Source organism: Callithrix jacchus, chromosome 10, assembly GCF_049354715.1.
Source record: "Callithrix jacchus isolate 240 chromosome 10, calJac240_pri, whole genome shotgun sequence".
Taxonomy (NCBI): Eukaryota; Metazoa; Chordata; class Mammalia; order Primates; family Cebidae; genus Callithrix; species Callithrix jacchus.
The window spans coordinates 28,651,893-28,669,402 of record NC_133511.1 but is presented as its reverse complement, the minus strand read 5'-3'; the positions used below and the strand labels follow the sequence as shown (position 1 = coordinate 28,669,402).

Here is a 17,510-nt window from a genome sequence, read left to right as displayed (position 1 = left end):
TACATAAAAAATTACAACCTAACTTAGCATGTAAACAAACTATATATGTATATATGGGTCATATATGCCCATATATATAACAAACTATATATGTATGCCCACATATACATAGTTTGTATATATGTATACAAAACTATATATACACATATATAGTTTATATATGTGTATACATAATTTGTTATATATATGGGTATATATGCGTCATATATACCCGTATGTACACATATAGTTTGTATATATGCATGTATAAGTTTGTATGTATGTACATAGTTTGTATATATGTATATATGGGTGGGTATATATGACTATATGTATTTCTAAGATTTTGTCTTTTTAAGATTAATTTTTAAGTTAAAAAAGCCAAATAACTAGAAGCAATTTGCATACTTGTTAAACTATAAAGCATAAGTAACTGAAAGCTATGAAGTTATGACTTAATTTAAAAGGAGCACATGGGCCGGGTGCGGTGGCTCACGCCTGTAATCCCAGTACTTTGGGAGGCTGAGGTGGGTGGATCAGGAGGTCAAGAGATCGGGACCATCCTGGTCAACATGGTGAAACCCCGTCTCTACCTAAAATACAAAAAATTAGCTGGGCACGGTGGCGCGTGCCTGTAACCCCAGCTACTCAGGAGGCTGAGGCAGGAGAATTGCCTGAACCCAGGAGGCAGAGGTTGCTGTGAGCCGAAATCGCGCCATTGCACTCCAGCCTGGGTAACAAGAGCAAAACTCTGTCTCAAGAAAAATAAAATAAAATAAAATAAAAGGAGCACATTAGCTAGAACAGTAGAAGTCCTTGTGAAGCTTTTCAACAGCTCATCTTTCTTACCCCTCCCACCACCAAGTATGTATCCTTTTTTCTTCCAGTTGCCCTTTTTTTTTATAAAACCTTTTGTATTGTAGAATATAATATGTTGAGAAAATGCCAAGTAAGGCTTATTCCAAAGTGAATACGCATGTGGCCATCATCCAGATCAACAGAAACATTCTCCAACCCAGAAAACCCTTTTCATTGCCCTTCCCATTTCCGTTGCTAAGTTAATTTAATTTAACGTACTCTCTTCTGTATTTTACATTGTTTTGTCTTTCCATGTTTTCTTCTGGCAATGTTTCATCAGTCTGTAAGTTCAGTGAGTTGCCTGTTACTCATTTTTTCAGTGTTAGTCTTTTTTCTTAATTCCAAGGAGTGCTTTGCATAAGAATATATAAGGAAGGGCAGGCACCTTTCGTTGATTTCAGGTGTTGTAGGTATCTTCTTCCAGTCTGTGGCTGATCTTTTCACTGTCTTAGTGGTATCTTTCAAGGAACAAAGTCTTAACTTCAAAGTATTCCGATTTATCCCATTTTTCCTTTATAGCTGGTCTATCTTTGAACTTCCACTTTGGATCATTTCCATCTGCCTGAAGAATATCTTTTTAGATGTCCTTTAATATGGGTCTGCTATTAATGAATTCTCTTTGTTTGTTTGAAAATGTTTCTATTTTGTTTTTATTGTATTTTATTTTATTCGGAGACAGGGTCTTACTCTGTCGCCCAGGCTGGAGTGCAGTGGCACAGTCTCGACTCAGCCACTTCCATCTCCTGAGTTCAAGCAATTCTCCTGCTTCAGCCTAGCTAGGATTATAGGTGTGAGCCACTATGCCTGGCCAACTTTTGTATTTTTAGTAGAGATGGGGGTTTCATCCTGTTGGCCAGGCTCATCTTGAACTCCTGACCTCAGGTGATCTGCCTGCCTCAGCCTCCTAACGTGCTGGGATTACAGGCATGAACCACTGTGGCTGGCAGAAGATGTTTCTATTTTGAATTCATTCTTGACGGTCATTTATAGGCTGGCTCTTATTTTCTTTCCATTGTCTTCTAACTTCTGTTGTTTCTGTTGCAAAGTCAGCTTTAAGTCTAATTTTACTCTTTGGAAGGTAATTTTTTTTACTCCCTCAAGTTGCATTTAAGATTTTCTTTTTGTCTCTGGTTTTTGTTATTTAGCATTTTTACTATAATGTGCATAGATATGGAGATTATACATATATGTATGAATACATATATATTTTATGTTTTTGGCTTAGAGTTGTAGAACTTCTTAAATATGTGGCTTAATATTTTTCAGTATTTTTATAACGTTCTCAGCTATTCTCTCTATATATTGCCTCTGCTTTATTTTCATTCTCCTTTCCTGGAATTTCAAGTATATTCCAGGAATATACTTGTATATTGAAATTCTAAGAAAGGAGATATTGGATTCTCTTACTATATCCTCTCTATCTCTTACTCTTGTTAAAAATAAAAACTTCTGATACATTTCACAGAGGTTAACTGAGCAAAGAATGATTTGCTTAGTTGTGAACTGGGCAGCCCTCAGAACTAAGCTCAGGTTAGAACTAAGAACAACTGAGGATGTTCAGGGAGCTCACTCTGCAGTGTCAGCAGGGAACCTTTACAGACAGAAAACCACAAGTGAGTTACGGAAGCAGTTTGATTGCTGATGCCTTGGCACTTGCCTTATTTGAACAAGGCCTGATCAGTTGGCTGCTGTTACTGGCTGACACCCAGCTGTTTGTTATGAAATATTCTCCTAAGTTAACTGCAAGTTTGTTTACATACTAAAGTTGCAATTTTTTATGTAAGGACTCAAGAAAGGAGTCAGTCTCAGCCCGTTTAATTTAATTTAACATTTTCTCTTCTGTATTTTACATTGTTTTGTCTCTCCATGTTTCATTCTGGGTGTTTTTCATCAGTCTGTAAGTTCAGTTACTATTTTTAGATTTATTTATTGTTAAACACATCCATTGAGGTTTTCTGGTTTGCTTTTTGTTTTTGACAGAGTATCGGTCTATCACCAGGCTGGAGTGCAGTGGTGCGATCTCAGCTCACTGCAAACTCCGCCTCCTGGGATCAAGCGATTCTCCAGGCTTAGCCTCCCGAGCAGCTGGGACTACAGATGCATGCCACCATGCCCAGCTGATTTTTGCATTTTTAGTAGAGATGGGGTTTCACCTTGTTGGCCAGGATGGTCTCGATCTGTTCATCCGGTGATCCGCCCACCTCGGCTTCCCAAAGTTCTGGGATTATAGGCATGAGCCACTGCCCCTGGCCACATCCATTGAGTTTAAAAAGTAGAATCATAGTTGTTCAGTTCTGAAATATTATTTTTTTACATATATAGTTCCAGTTCTCTGCCAAAATTCTCAATGCTGTCTTTTGTCATCTTAAATGTGTATGCATGGATGTTTATTTTTATGTTTATTATTTTGAGAGTTTTGTTGTTGTTGCCCAAGTTGGAGTGCAACAGTGTGGTCTCAACTCACTGTAACCCTGCCTTTTGGATTCAAGCGATTCTCCTACCTCAGCTTCCCATGTAGCTGGGATTACAGGCACCCACCACCACAACCAGCTAATTTTTTTTGTATTTTTAGCAGAGATGGGGTTTTGCTCCTGACCTCAGGTGAGCCGCCTGCCTTGGCCTCCCAAAGTACTGGGATTACAGGCATGAGCCACCGTGCCCAGCCACATAGATGTGTTAAAGTCCTTTCCCAGTAGCTCCTAGTTTTTGAGTTCTTGTAAGCCTGTTTCTATTGCCTGTTTTCTCTCAGTTTATTTCCTTTTCTGGCTGTATGCCTGTTATTTCTCATTGTGTGCTGAACATTATTTTTGAAACATTGTTTATTAAAACAATTTGATAACTAGGGTAATATCACCTTTGTCCAAAGAGGATTTCAGCTTGTTTCTGCCATGCATCTGGGAGTTACCCTCCTCCAATTTCGGAGATTGAGATAGCTTGAGCCTGCACAGTCTCCTTGTAAGCAGTCTGCTTCTGTTCGGTTTGCTCCTAGGGGGCAGCTCTTCCATGATCCCAATCTGAAAGGAAGAGGGTTCATCAGGCCACCAGCCACACGCAGGCTCACTCTGCGCCAGGGGCCTCTGCACTCCAAGGCAGATGCACTCAGCCCCGCAGGCAGCCGCCCACCTTTCAGCCCACTCCTCTACAACCCACACAGGCCTGAGGAGGAAAAGTGGTCCTGGCTGCTGGCTCTTCTCCCTGGGCCTCTGGTCTCGCCCCTAGATCTTTCCATAGTAATTCATCATTATATTGTTAGCACACTACCAAGAGCTGATAATCCCTTCAAGAGCAAATTTTTAAAGATCTTATCTACATTTTTAATTTCTTCTCAGCTTGAGGGTTGTTTTAAATTGCTGAATTCTGCAGGACCAGGAGCAGAAGTTCTTTCAGGACTTTCAGCGGAGGGGCTGTGACCACTAGCATTTATTCTTTAACACTTAATGCCAGGTCATTGTCCAGGAAGCAGGAGTTGCAGCTGAGAATACCCTTGATGGGGGTGCGGGCATTCGGTGTGCTGGGAAGAGAGTTTGAAGAAACTTTGTGTCATGGCCAAACTTCAGTTGCAGCCCTTTGGTTCAGAGATTGGCTCAGGAGAAAAATGTTGTTATTTTCTTTATATATTTTTAAAAGGCTCTTAATACTATGGACTCTAGAGGGTTCTTTCAACAGGAATTATGTCTATATGGATACATTCCTCTTTAAGTTATAAAAATGTATTTAAATATCTTCTAAAAGAGAAATAAACAGCCCCCAAAACATATTTTAGATTTAGATTTCCCAACTCAGGCAGCTTGGAAAATAACTAAAAATAGTTTTGTGAACTGAAAGCTGCTCTTCTGGGCTCCCCTGTGTAACCTGACTCCGTCATTAAAATGCTTCACTGGCTTCCTCTGGTTCCACATTTTGGGAGTGTGCACTTCTTACCCTCAGAGAATTTATAATCTAGCTAAAAGCAGACAGGTGAAACCATCTAAGGTGATAAATATGCATAAGGTGGTGTAATGAAATGTACATATTTTATAACATACAAATCTTCTAATAGCAAGAAAGAACACTTAGGAATGATCCGCCTCACTGATGGCTTGTTTGTTATAAATACGGTCAGTACATTCTTGCAGTTGGTGACTACCTTTGGCTTCCTCTGAGAAATGTGAACATACATGTACAATCCAAACACTTTTATTTATTAATAACTACTAGGACCTATAAATGTGGTACAAAATAATGGGCAAGAGAGCAGGCATAGGAGCCAGACTGGCTGGATATGAATCCAGGGCCGGCTACTTACGAGTGTAGTGACCTTGGCTAAGTCATTCGACCTCACTAGCCCTCTCTTTGCTATTCTGTAAAATAAGGAAAACAACACTATCCTGTGACATGCTTCGCAGAACCCTGGTTTCATATATGTAATGCACTGAGAATAACGCCTGGCACATGACGAAGCACTTGGTACAAATTCTTATTCTTCTTAAGGCAGGCATCCCTGTCCCCTGGGCCACAGACTGGTATCTGTGACCTGTCGGGAACTGGGCTTCAGGAGGTGAGTGGCAGGTGAGTGAGTGAAGCTTCATCTGTATTCACAGCTGCTCCCCATCGCTCACATTACTGCCTGAGCTCCACCTCCTGTCAGATCAGGGTTGGCATTAGATTCTCATAAGAGCACGCGCAAATCCTGTGGTGAACTCCACATGCAAAGGATCTGGGCTGTGTGCTTTTTGTGAGAACCTAATGCCTGATGATCTGTCACTGTCTGCCATCACCCCCAGATGAAACCATCTAGTTGCTGGAAGACAAACTCAGGGCTCCCACTGATCTACATTGCAGTGAGTTGTAGAATTATTTCATCATATATTACAGTGTAATAGCAATAGAAATAAAGTGCACAATAAAGGGAATGCGCTTGAATCAACCTGAAACCATCCCCCTTCTCAGTCTGGGGAAAAATTGTCTTCCATGAAACTGGTCCTTGGTGCCAAAAAGGTTGAAGACTGCTGTTCTTAAGGTGCAATTATGGTTTAACATTTACCAGGGGGAGTTGAAGTATAAATAAGAGTATACTTTGCAAATAATTACCAACAAATACACTTAAAGTGGGAAAGGGGACAATCCATTTTATTCCCAGCCAAGATGCATTTAAAAAACATACCCTCCCTAACCCTACTCAAATGGGAGGTGTAGAAAGCAGTTTCCTCTTTGTTCTTCCAGAATATCTTTTTGATGTGTCTTATACTCACATCTGAAAAGGTCAGCTGGCAACATTTCTTTCCGGAGGCAATTTAACTGAAAGCATTTTTACTTTCTCGGTGTGCAGGTCCTAGAGGCTCAGTGAAGAGGATACAGCTATGTCCACATCATGTCAACTCTCACTGATGGTAGAGCTGCTCTCCCACCCAGCTCAGTCCTCTCTCCCTGAACCCTTAACAAGAACTGGTTACTGACTACATTTCATTGTGATATTGAACAGATTTATTAAATTTGATTATTTACTATTTAGTCTGGGATACTTTTTTTTTTAGATGCAGTCTTGCTCTGTTGCCTAGGCTGGAGTGCAGTGGTGTGATCTCGGCTCACTGCAACCTCTACCTCCTGGGTTCAGGTGATTCTCCTGCCTCTACCTCCAGAGTAGCTGGGACCACAGGCGCACACCACCATGCCCAGCTATTTTTTGTATTTTTAGTAGAGACAAGGTTTCGCCAGGTTGGCCAGGCTGATCTTGAACTCCTGACCTCAAGTGATCCAGCTGCTTGGCCTCCAAAGTGCTGGGATCACAGGCATGAGCCACCGTGCCTGGCCCTGGGATAATACTTGAACAGGGCACCATTGACCCATCACTACCCACTAAAACATTCTGTCCTGTTGAAATATACATTTATCTGAACCAGACACACAAAAAATGCTTTTCCACATAAGCCCCATGCACTGGGTAACTTCTCTTCTGCCTAAGCCCTCTATGTCTGTTCCTGAAGGTGTTGGCCTCAGTGCCTTTACTTTGCTCTCACATTCTTCCTGAGAAATTGCATCTGCCCCAAGGATTTCCTTTCCCACCTATTTGTATCTTTTGCTCAGAACTTTCTCCTAAGCTCCGGGTCTGTGGATCCTACTTCCTCCTGGACTGCTGCTATCTGGAGACCCCATAGGCCCCTCAACTCAGCAAGTCTAGGGCAACCACTAATTTCCTCCCCAGATTATCCTTTTTCTGAATCCCCTAATTATCCTCTATTTACTTGGTCACTCAAAGCAGAGACTTGCCCTGGCCTCCTTGTCTTGCTCTGCCCCGCCACTGACAACTGGGCTCAGCTCATCAAGGTGTGTCACCTGCAACACTACAGCAATCTCTTGTCTGGCCTCTGGTTTTTAAAAGCTGTCCCACAAAGTGACCAATCTGATGATGCCATCCCTTGGCTTATGTTCTTCAATTAACCTCCTGAGCAATGAAACATGCACAAGAACCTCCTAGAATAGAAGTTCCTGGGCCCCACCCACAAAGATTCTGATTCAGCAGACCTGGGGTGGGGCTCAAGAACCAACACATTTAACACTCAGGCTGCTCTGGGGCAGGTGGGCTGGGCACCACGTTCTAAGATGCACAGCACTGCAGGATGCTTCATCCCCTCGATGCAGCCTGGATGCTCACCATCCTCTGGCGTGCGCACACCTCTCTAACCTCATCCATGTCTAACCCCTTCATGTCCTAAAGTCCAGCATGCAGGGTCAAGGGCTAAGGTAACATCAGGCGAGGCCTGAGAATGCCTGGATCTTGGCCTGCTGTTTTCAATGTTGCTTTGAGGGTCTAATTGGAGGAGGGTCTAATTGGAGGAGCTCTGCCCCCAGGCTATTATAGCAAAAGTAAGAAAAGTAACTCCGAGTATGCCCAGTACCCTTGAATTCATGGTTCTCTGAATTCATGGAAAACTGAATTGCTGAATACGGCTTAGCAGAGGATAACGGGCAGGAAGCAAGACTCCCCTCCCCCTGCCCCTCTTTCAAGAGGTGGGAATAAACCAAGTCTACAAAGCTGACCTGAATCCATTTGCCCGCTGGTGAACCTGTCTGGCCTATCCCCAGGGGCCAGACCCTGCACTTGCCCCAAGCAGTAGGTGTGAGAGCAGAGAAGGATGGTCAAGTGTATCTAAGGAGACAGGCCCTAGAGAGGTGTTCTGGTTGCATGCGAATTTTAAGAGAAGTACCATGCACAGATAATGATGTTCAGGCCACAGTAACTGCACCCTGGTAAAATGTGGTTAAGCTTGGTGCGAAAGTAATTGTGGTTTTTGCCATTATTTTCAAATGGGTCTTAAAAAAGAGTGTTGGGGGTCAGGTGTGGTGGTTCACACCTGTAATCTCAGCTCTTTGGGATGCTAAGGTGGGCAGATCACATGAAGTCAGGAGTTTGAGAACAGCCTGGCCAACATGGTGAAACCCCATCTCTACTAAAAAATACGAAAGTTAGCTGGGCATGGTGGCAGGAGCCTGTAATCCCAACTACTCAGGAGGCTGAGGCAGGAGAATTGCTTGAACCCAGGAGGCGGAGGTTGCAATGCACTGAGATGGCACCACTGCACTCCAGCCTGGTGATAGAGCGAGACTCTGTCTCAAAAAAAAAGAAAAGATTGTTAAGGGAAGGCTGGAAGCCCAGGGAGGAAGCAGGGGTTCCCTGCCCAGCAATGACTGCTCCCTGGTCACTGGAGGAATGAAGGAATCAGAACCACCCACAGACCAAAGCTCCACATGTCTTGCTATCCCAGACTCTCTGGAACACAAGGAAGAAAACATGTTTGGACAAAAATTATTTTTTTGTAGAATTATAAGTTTTGATTCTGGAATGAGACAAGGAAATATGTATGTATCTCAGAGAGACAATGAATTTTTAGAAAGAAATCAGGACCGTTCCTCAGGGTGAGATGTGTTATCTGGTTTAACTACGAGCCCCCCAGGATTTCTACCCAGTGAGTGTTCATCACATGAGGTTTCCATTCTCGACAATAAAAACACAGCCAGGGAGAAATTACCCAGCTCTGGGAATAAAGAGTTCCAAAATAGAAGCAGCTTTCGAGGAATTTGGAGGGATAAAAGGAATAGTATGTCTGACAGTTGGCAACATATAAAAGGGCTAACAATGACAGTTCTGCCTGTGATACTATCTCTAGTGGGCAACGCTTCATTCAAAAGGCGGCCAGTCTCCCCTCCAGGTGGGAGATGAAGCTCACTGGGTAACCAGGAACTGCATTCGAGCTCATGCAGACTTAAGGTCAACTCAGCAAGGGGGCCCTGCACCGACGCAGCAGATGTTCGCCTCACCTCGCACGTCTTTGTTGGCCTTAGAGGCATCATCTTTCTGGCCTCGTTTGAGCCGGGATCGGGGCTACATTTCTGGGTCAGCCTTGCAATTAGGGAGAGATGAAGCCAACTGATGAGCACGCTAGCCCCTGAGGAAGGACAGGGTGTAGGAAGAAGCACAGTGTGGGAAGTTGGAAAAAGAATCTGCGAGGTAAACATTGCCAAGTCGAGCTCCAGAGGCTGGCTAGAGACCGCCAGGGCTTCCGGGGGATTGCCTGGCGGGTCTTCCTGCGCCCTCAGCACTTCGGCTTGATATCACCCCAGCTTCTCCCTAAAAAGAGGCCTATTTTAAGCTGAGGAAGAAAAGGTGAGAAAGACTCAATCAACTTTGTGGACAGATGCCAGTGTCTGCTGCACACATGGAAATGGTGTGCACACAGGGCGAGCCTGTCCAGCTCCCGGCAACGTGGCACACGCTGGCCCCACTCATCCATCCATTGCCTTCATCCTCAGCAGCACTGGCTGTGGACAGGGTACCTGCCTGAGCCACCCCACCACCGCGGGCCTGCTGAGGACAGGCAAGAACTCAGCCATGCCCTGCCGGGAGCCCAGGGGCATCTCCAAGGACAGCTCCCAGCCTGTGCGCTCACTTCCCGAGAGGCTGTGCTCAGGCTCCACCTGCTCAGCTCACTTGGAAAGCCTCTGCTCAGACCTGCACGCCAGTCACAGCAGGACCGATGTGCAGGAGGACACCATTTCCACGGCCCTCTGACCCCTAGGAGGCTGGTGAGGGGAGAGGCGGAGGGAAGGGGCAAGCCCCGCTTCACGTATGCTCCGGCCACTGCCCTTCACTCTGCTTTCTGCCTGGTGCCTGGTGCCTTGTGCCTGCAGAGTTTCTGACTTGGTCGATGCCAGTTGGGGCCAAGAACATGCATCTCTAACAGGTTCCTGGGTGACGCTTATGTGGCGCATCCAAACACTTGGGGAGCCACCATATGAGGTCACACAGCTAGCAGACCACTGAGCTGGGGCTTAGACCTAGGTCGGTCCTGGTCCACAGGTCAGGCTCCTTCTCACATCCCTTGGTGAACAGGGGCATGGCGGACTCATGGGCACTGACTAGGGCCCCCAGGGAAGCCTGCGTGGAGGGCACTTCACTTTGAATGGGTCTGGGATGGGGGGAGGACTCGAGTTGTGGGATCCTGGGTCCTGGGCACAGCAGGCATGTCATGGCAGGGTTCACCAGCCTCCATTCAGCAGTTCTCTGGTTCTGCCCCAGCTTCCTGTGGTTGGTGGTGGGAGGATTATTTGTTAGTTCCTTCAGCACTTACTGAGAGCTTACTGTGGGCCACGTGTGGGGATGCAGAGCACCCTCCATGTGGGAAGGGCAGTGACTGTGGGCAGGGTAGGGGGCATGGCACCTGTGTTTGCCACAGCCTCTAGAAGTTCCCTTCATATTCTCATTTGTGCATGGGCCCTCCTCCTCCCAGCTCTGCTTCTGGAGCACAGCCACGCAGACCCACAGCCGGTGACTGTGGCTGGCAAGCAGGGGAATGTGGGTGGAGATGGTGGCTGTGGGCTTTCCTCTGGGTCCCAGCAGACCAAGGCCAGGTACAGGGAAGCACGGGGTGGCACTGGCAAACCCTCCTCGGCCAGCAGCAGGCCAGGAATCCAGGCTGGGACCAGCAACAACATTTGCTGAAGGGAGAGCAGTGCTGAGTGCCCCTCGTGTCCTCCCAGCAGCCAGGAGCAAGCAGAGAAAGAAGCACCAGAACTGGGGAGAGGCCCCTGACTCTGCACAGGGCTAAATGTCATGCCAGCTGGCAAGGGAGAAATGGGTACAGGGCCCAGGGGCATTATCACAGAGGAAGGCAAGGAAGGGTGCGTTGGGGGCTGAGGCAACCCATTATAACTGCACATACCACACACCAGGAATCCACTGATTTAGACTATAGTGTGAATGGTCTTTTGGAACTGAGATATGTGGGGGTCCAGCGGGAGGGATCCACCCAGCTGGGAGGAGGTTAGGGAGGTCTTCCTTAAAATACTTTCTATCTATCTCGGAGAACCTGTGAACACTGGCCAGAGGAGGGAGAGGAAAGGCATTGCAGGCAGAGAGGAAATGCTTGTATGAGGGCATAGAGGGGGTGAGAAGACAGTGGTAGACTTGCCCCAGGAGCTGTATGGAGAGGGAGTAGCAGATGTTGAGCTGTTCCTCTTCCCAGGAGCAAGTTCCAGTTCCTCAGAGAACATGACCCCCTTGGGCCAAAATGACCAGGGGAGAAGAAGCTGTTGCTCATGCCAGCCTGGCCCTCTCCATCCTGCCCCCCATGCCCCTGCCCTCCTGGCTTCCCTCCCTTCTCCTAGCTCTGTCTCCTCTCACTTCAGGAGTCTCAGGTCCTGCAGATTTCATCCCCAAAGTCTGGGAGTCTCTGGATGGGCAGGAGTTGACCTCACCACCTCCTCTCTTGCTTGGGCTCGTTGAGATGAACCTCCTGATGCTGGTGGCGCTGAAACTGACACTAGCCAGGGCACCTCCCTGACCTGAGCATCCCTCGAGACTGCAATGGGTGATGTTTCTGACAATGGGTAATGTTTCTGTGCCAGTGCTCCTGAGGCCTGGGCACTGTGGAAAGGCACCCAGCATGGCCGCTGTGGCACGTACTGAGGGTGTGGGTGGGGGCTGATGCAAACTGACATTCCATCTGCCTCAGTCCACTGCGTGTTGCTCTCACACAACCCCAGAGACTGGGCAATTCATAAAGGACAGAAATGTATCTTCCCGCAGCTCTGGAGCCAGGTGCCAGCAGGTTCAGTGCCTGCTGATGGCTCCATTCTCTGTTTCCATGACAGTGCCTTGCTGCTGCGTCCTCCAGAAGGGACAAAGGCCACACGCATCCTCACATGGCTGGAGGTAGAAGGACAAGTGAATGTACTCCCTCTATGCAGCCCCTTTGTGAGGACCCCTAATTCCATTCATGAGACAGGAGCCCTCACGGCCTAATCCCTGCTTAAAGGCCCCACCTCTCAAGGCTCTCACATTGGCAACACCTGGCTTTTGCAGGGGGTCACATTCAAACCAGAGCACCATTGAAGGCTGCTCATGTCTGCCTCAGAGACAGGGCCAAAAGCAGCTTGCTCTGCCCTGCCCTGGAAGCAGGGACAGAGGGTAGCTGTCATCTCTCCCTTCCAATACCAGGTGACTGTCTCAAACAAAACTTAGCTCTTTGCACCCTCTAAGGAGTGGGTCCCTGTGCAGGAGGCTCTAGGGTTCTTTGTGATAATCGACTAGGGAGGGCAAGTGGGCTTCCTCTTATGCTTGGCCTCTGGGTGTTTGAGGGTAGCTGCCCAGGGCCCGGTGTTGAGGGTACTATGGGCAGGTCTGGGGCAAAGGGGGCTGGATGTATGATGAATCTGCATGGTAGCTGGAAGTGTCCCCTCTGAATGGCTCCCTGCAGCCTGAGTCCAGGCATGATCTCAGCTGGGATCCTCCTTCGTGTTAATGCTTCACTTTTCAAACAGGAAATAGAAGGAAAACAAAGCTGGTTTCTAACAAAAACTTTGATTTTAAAGCCAGAGTATGAGTCAGAAACATCATCCATCGCAGCCAACATTACATGGGAACAGCCCAGTTGCTGAAAAGAAGCAGCTGTCATTTCACTGCACAGAGGAATCGTGTTTCCAGAAGAGCCACAGTCCCTCCTGCATTCCGATGGGTTGTAGCAGGACCTCTTAGAGAACCTGATGGTTTCAAGCTAGAAGGGGGATCCCTTTTGTTCTGTCTGGATACTAAGGAAGTGCATCATCTATCTGCAGTGCAGCCCCTGCATGGCTGCTGACTTGTTGCCCGACAAAATGCCCCGCATTGAACCAGACGCAGAGGCGTGAACCCTGGAGAATCCTGTTTTCAGTGTCTGGAAGAGGGAGGTGGAGACACCAGCTCAGACTCTTCACCTCCCGCCTTCTATCCTGCAGAGCCCGGCAGGCCATATGGTGACCTTCTGTGTCCATCTGGGCCACTGGGCAGCTGCCCTCACCCCTGCAGGGAGTGAGCAATGGGCCACAGCTGCACCTCTCTGGGCAGCTCTTCTGAGGGTGGCTTTGCATTGCTGCTGAGCTCTGGGAGTCCAGGGCCCGTGGTCTCCTGGGGGCTGTGTGCAGAGTGTAGGAGGGGAAGCAGGAGGGGAAGGGGGCTGCAGGGAAATAACGTGACCTTTGGGCTCAATCCTGGTATTGAAGCCCCAATCTTTTACATTTTCCTGATGTGTGGCATTGGGTAAATGACTTCTGAGTTTGGTTACTGCTTGTTAAATTGGGAGAGAACTTCATAAGGTTGCAGGAAGTACTTGGAGAAATGGTACACGTGCAGCCCTTAGCATGCTCACCGCACATGCCTAGTGTGCACCAAACTGGCCTGCATTGACTAGAATGGCGAGGGTGGGAGGTGACAATCTCTATGTTCTTTTTTTTTTTTTTTTTGAGATGGAGTCTGCTTCTGTCACGAGGCTGGAGTGCAGTGGCACAATCTCAGCTCACGGCAACCTGTGACTCCCTGGTCCAAGTGGTTCTTCTGCCCTTCTGCCTCAGCCTCCCGAGTAGCTGGGATTAAAAGCACATGCCACCATGCCAACCTAATTTTTGTATTTTTAGTAGAGACAGGGTTTCACTATGTTGGCCAAGCTGGTCTCAATCTCCTGACCTTGTGATCCGCCCACCTCTGCCTCCCAAAGTGCTGGGAACAGGCGTGAGCCACTGTGCCCCACCCTCTACATTCTATTTAACCTGAGGTGTCTGATGCTACTTGCTGGGCTTCTGGCCTGTGATGAGTGCTCACGACTCTGCTGCTCTGAGTGGCTTTCAGGGTATTTTTACTCAGTGCCTTTGTGTGGAGAGTTGCTGTCTCCCTCCATTCTGTGGGTGATGCAGGTAGCGCTTCTGTGGGCAGCCCCTGGAGGTCATGGACATGAGCCTCAGGCTGTCAAGGACTGGGCCTGCCACACTGGTGAGCTCCTGCTGCCCTAGGGAAGCGATGTGGGCAGTGGCTCGAAATGCAGCTCCTCCCCAGAGCCTAGGCCACCAGGGACTTGTGGGAGAAAGAACAGGGATGGGGAAGACTGGACAGTCCCCAAAGCAGAGAGGGGCCACAGGAGCCCAGAGGACAGAGAACCATGGGAGACAAGTGAGGGCGCCAGCTTCCCTGGCTGAGGGCCCGTGGCACCCAGGAAGGCAGAGAGGGAGCTGGGGAGCTGGCTGGGAACCTCTGATCAGGCAAGTGAGAGAGAGAGAGTGGGGCAGAGAAGGAGACTCTTCTGCTCTGATCCATCGGCCCACACAGGTGAGGAGTTCTCTGAGACTCCTCTCCCTGAATCTGAGAGCTTATTAACAGGAGGCTGGGTCCCTGAGGTAGGGATCAGACATGTAATAAATGAACAAATGTGAATCACAAATACAGCTGGAGCAGCCACAGACAATTAGGGCAGCCCACCCCTTACAACTTCGGACACAGAGGGCTTGTTGCTTTCTCGAAAATATAGTTAATGACTAATTAACGGCTAGTTAATATCTAGTTAATGACGGTACTCCTAACTTCATCATCCCACTCCCTTTCCCCAAATTCAACACAACTGACTTTCAGTTTGAGTCTCCCAAAACGTGTCCTAGGGTGTGGGTTACAGCCCAGCCCTGGTGTCTCACTCTGGGTGCATCGGCCTCCCCTTCCCAGATCCAAATACAACCAAAACCCTAATAATTGCTGGCCCAGGCTGCCATCACTGCTTCTGTTTATAGCCTGTTTTGTTTGTTTTTTATTCCTTAGGCACTGGCCCTGACAACAAATGAGGAGAAGACACGTTCTCCTTTTTTGCAGACAGGGTCTCCCCTGGATGGGGTCTCCCCCTAAGGTGAGCTTCAGATCTGCTCAAGCTTCCGGCGGTAGGGCCAGGAGGCAGGGCCCGGGCTGGGGAGACCAGAGCCCTGCAGTAATGCTCAGATACCCGCATTGGGCTGGGAAGGACCCCGTAGTGAAAATTGAGACGGGAAAGAGTGAACATGTCTTTTGCCTGTCATGGCTACGGGCAGACTCTGCTCTCACCATGGTGCTGACATCCCAAGTTTTCAGACTGACCATGACTAAGTGACAGCATCTGGGTCCTCGAGGCTGCGTGGGGACTGTCCCCAGCCCAGTGCACTGGAAGGAGCTGGGAACTGACAGCCCTGATCAATAGTCATAAGGGAATGGCCAGTCCTCCTCCTCCTCCTCCTCGCAATCCTGGGTTTCTAGAAGGCAGAAAGGTTTTCTGAGAAACAAGGCTTTTGGAAAGAAGGGGCTGCCTTTCTGTCTGGGCATTCAGAAAGGGAGAAATCAATGGAGAGACTGAAGGAAGGGCCCTTGGGGAATGCAGCGGAGGGGAGGCTGGGGCGCAGGGCTCTGGGTCTGCGGAACTGTGTCCCTCCCGCATCCTGCTTTTGTCCAGATGGGCCTTGGAGCATCAGTCCCTTACTCCAGGAAGTCATTTCCGTCGGCCAGTAATGAAGATGACGCACTCGGAAGCTTGTGGGCTCTGAGGAGGGGAAGGTCACTGGGGCCTTGCATTCATCCCAGCACGAACAGCACGTGGCTCTGGAAGCAGACAAAGGCCGGGCCTGGGCCAGGAGGCAGCCAGGAGCCAGGAGTGCCTGCACCTCCCTGGAGGCCCATGCTTCTCTCCCCTGAAGCTCACGTGCAGCATCTGAGGTGCAGGGCCCAGGTGTTCTGGAGTGACAAAGCCCTGAGCTGTGGTGATGGGAGGGAGGAAGCACCAGTCTATGGCTGTTCTTTGGCCACCCAAACTGTCTCCGTCTCTGTCTCTAATGTCCTTTGCACCACTGACCTTGAGGGGCCTTTTCTTCCTCTTGTCCCAGTTTGGTTTCCATGAGAACCTGAGTGGCAGCGTCATCACTTTGCCGAGGTGAAATGCCCCTGGATGCCATGAATACCTAGGGGAAAAACTGCCAGAGAAGAATAAACCATCTGAGAGACTTCCCTGCAGGGCAGGGCCTCGCAGCCACTTCCATTTCCTCTCAAATTTCAGGCCTCTTTGTTTTGGGTCCCCGAGTTCACGGAGGCTGCAGGGGAATAGAAGCCCCCTCAGTTTAGTCTGGATCTTGGTCCTCAGCAACTGTCTGGTGCCTGGTAGGGTGGGTGATAATTGCTTAGTGGGTGTGGGCTGTGATAAAATTAAGCGATTTCACGTCCTCTCCATAAATCCAGGTAACGACAGCGTTTTTGAATTGGAGCTGCTCCAGAAATTTGCCATCTGACAAAATGACATTGTGGCAGAATCGTAAACTGCTGTGGATATATTTTATTTTATTTCTCAAATTAAAAAAAAAAAAAAACAGGTAATGGTACATTTGAGAGTAGTCACTATAGCCAAGCTGATTGGCAGCCACTGAACTTTCTGGAACGGGCCGTGGGCTTCTCAGTGACATGCTGGACAATGGGACAGATTTGGAATGAGCAGTCTTCCATTATAACTTTAGTTTCTGCAGAGCTGTTGAGAGCATGGAGCCAGGCTGCAGGGTGTGGGTTCAAATCCTGACTCTGCCACTGAGAAGCTGTGCGTACATGGGCAGGACACCTGGCCTGCCCGAGTCTCAGGCACCTGTCTATAAAATAGAATGATAATAGATTCCATCTCACAGATTCACTGTGTGGAAAAATGAAACAACATATGTGAAATGCTAAGAATAGCACCTGGGCATCGTATGTCCTAGATATCTTACTGTAACCATTAGCATATTTTGTTTATTCCAAGATATATATTTTTTCCCATTTGATATCTATGAAATCTAAAGATTTTTTTTTTCCTGTCTTGGGGCACAGAATAATGGTGTGCCTTACAATGAACTGTGTTTTAGATTCACTGAAGTACATTATTGTTGTTTTTATCCCTGGTCTCTAACATGATATCTGGTAAGTAACAAGGGCTCCATACATTTTGCAAAGAATAAATTCTCTCCCTGTCTGCTGAGGCCTTGATTGAGGTATCTCCAGCCCTTTCCTTCCTGGAGTCACACTGCTTAGAGACAGGCCGCTGCGGTCAGCATGTGAGCTCAGCTGTGATCAGAAAAAAAGTACTGTTGGCCGCAGGTGGTGGCTCACGCCTGTAATCCCAGCACTTTGGGAGGCCGAGGTGGGCAGATCATGAAGTCAAGAGATCGAGACCATCCTGGCCAACATGGTGAAACCCCATCTTTACTAAAAATACAGAAATTAGCTGGGCGTAGTGGTGCACACCTGTAGTTCCAGTTACTTGGGAGGCTGAGGCAGGAGAATCACTTGAACCCAGGAGGCAGAGGTTGCAGTGAGCCGAGATCACACCACTGCACTCCACCCTGGTGAGTAAGCCAGACTCCAT

General features: G+C 48.1%; 1 protein-coding gene across 1 annotated transcript; it reads left to right on the top strand.

The window, feature by feature from the left end:
- Window positions 1-253: 253 nt before the first annotated feature.
- On the top strand, window positions 254-17,269 carry TP53AIP1 (tumor protein p53 regulated apoptosis inducing protein 1). The gene is given in 2 exon segments (XM_035265062.3): window positions 254-15,078; window positions 15,081-17,269. Coding segments are annotated over 2 exon segments (372 nt in total). The 5' UTR covers window positions 254-14,945; the 3' UTR covers window positions 15,320-17,269.
- Window positions 17,270-17,510: the final 241 nt, after the last annotated feature.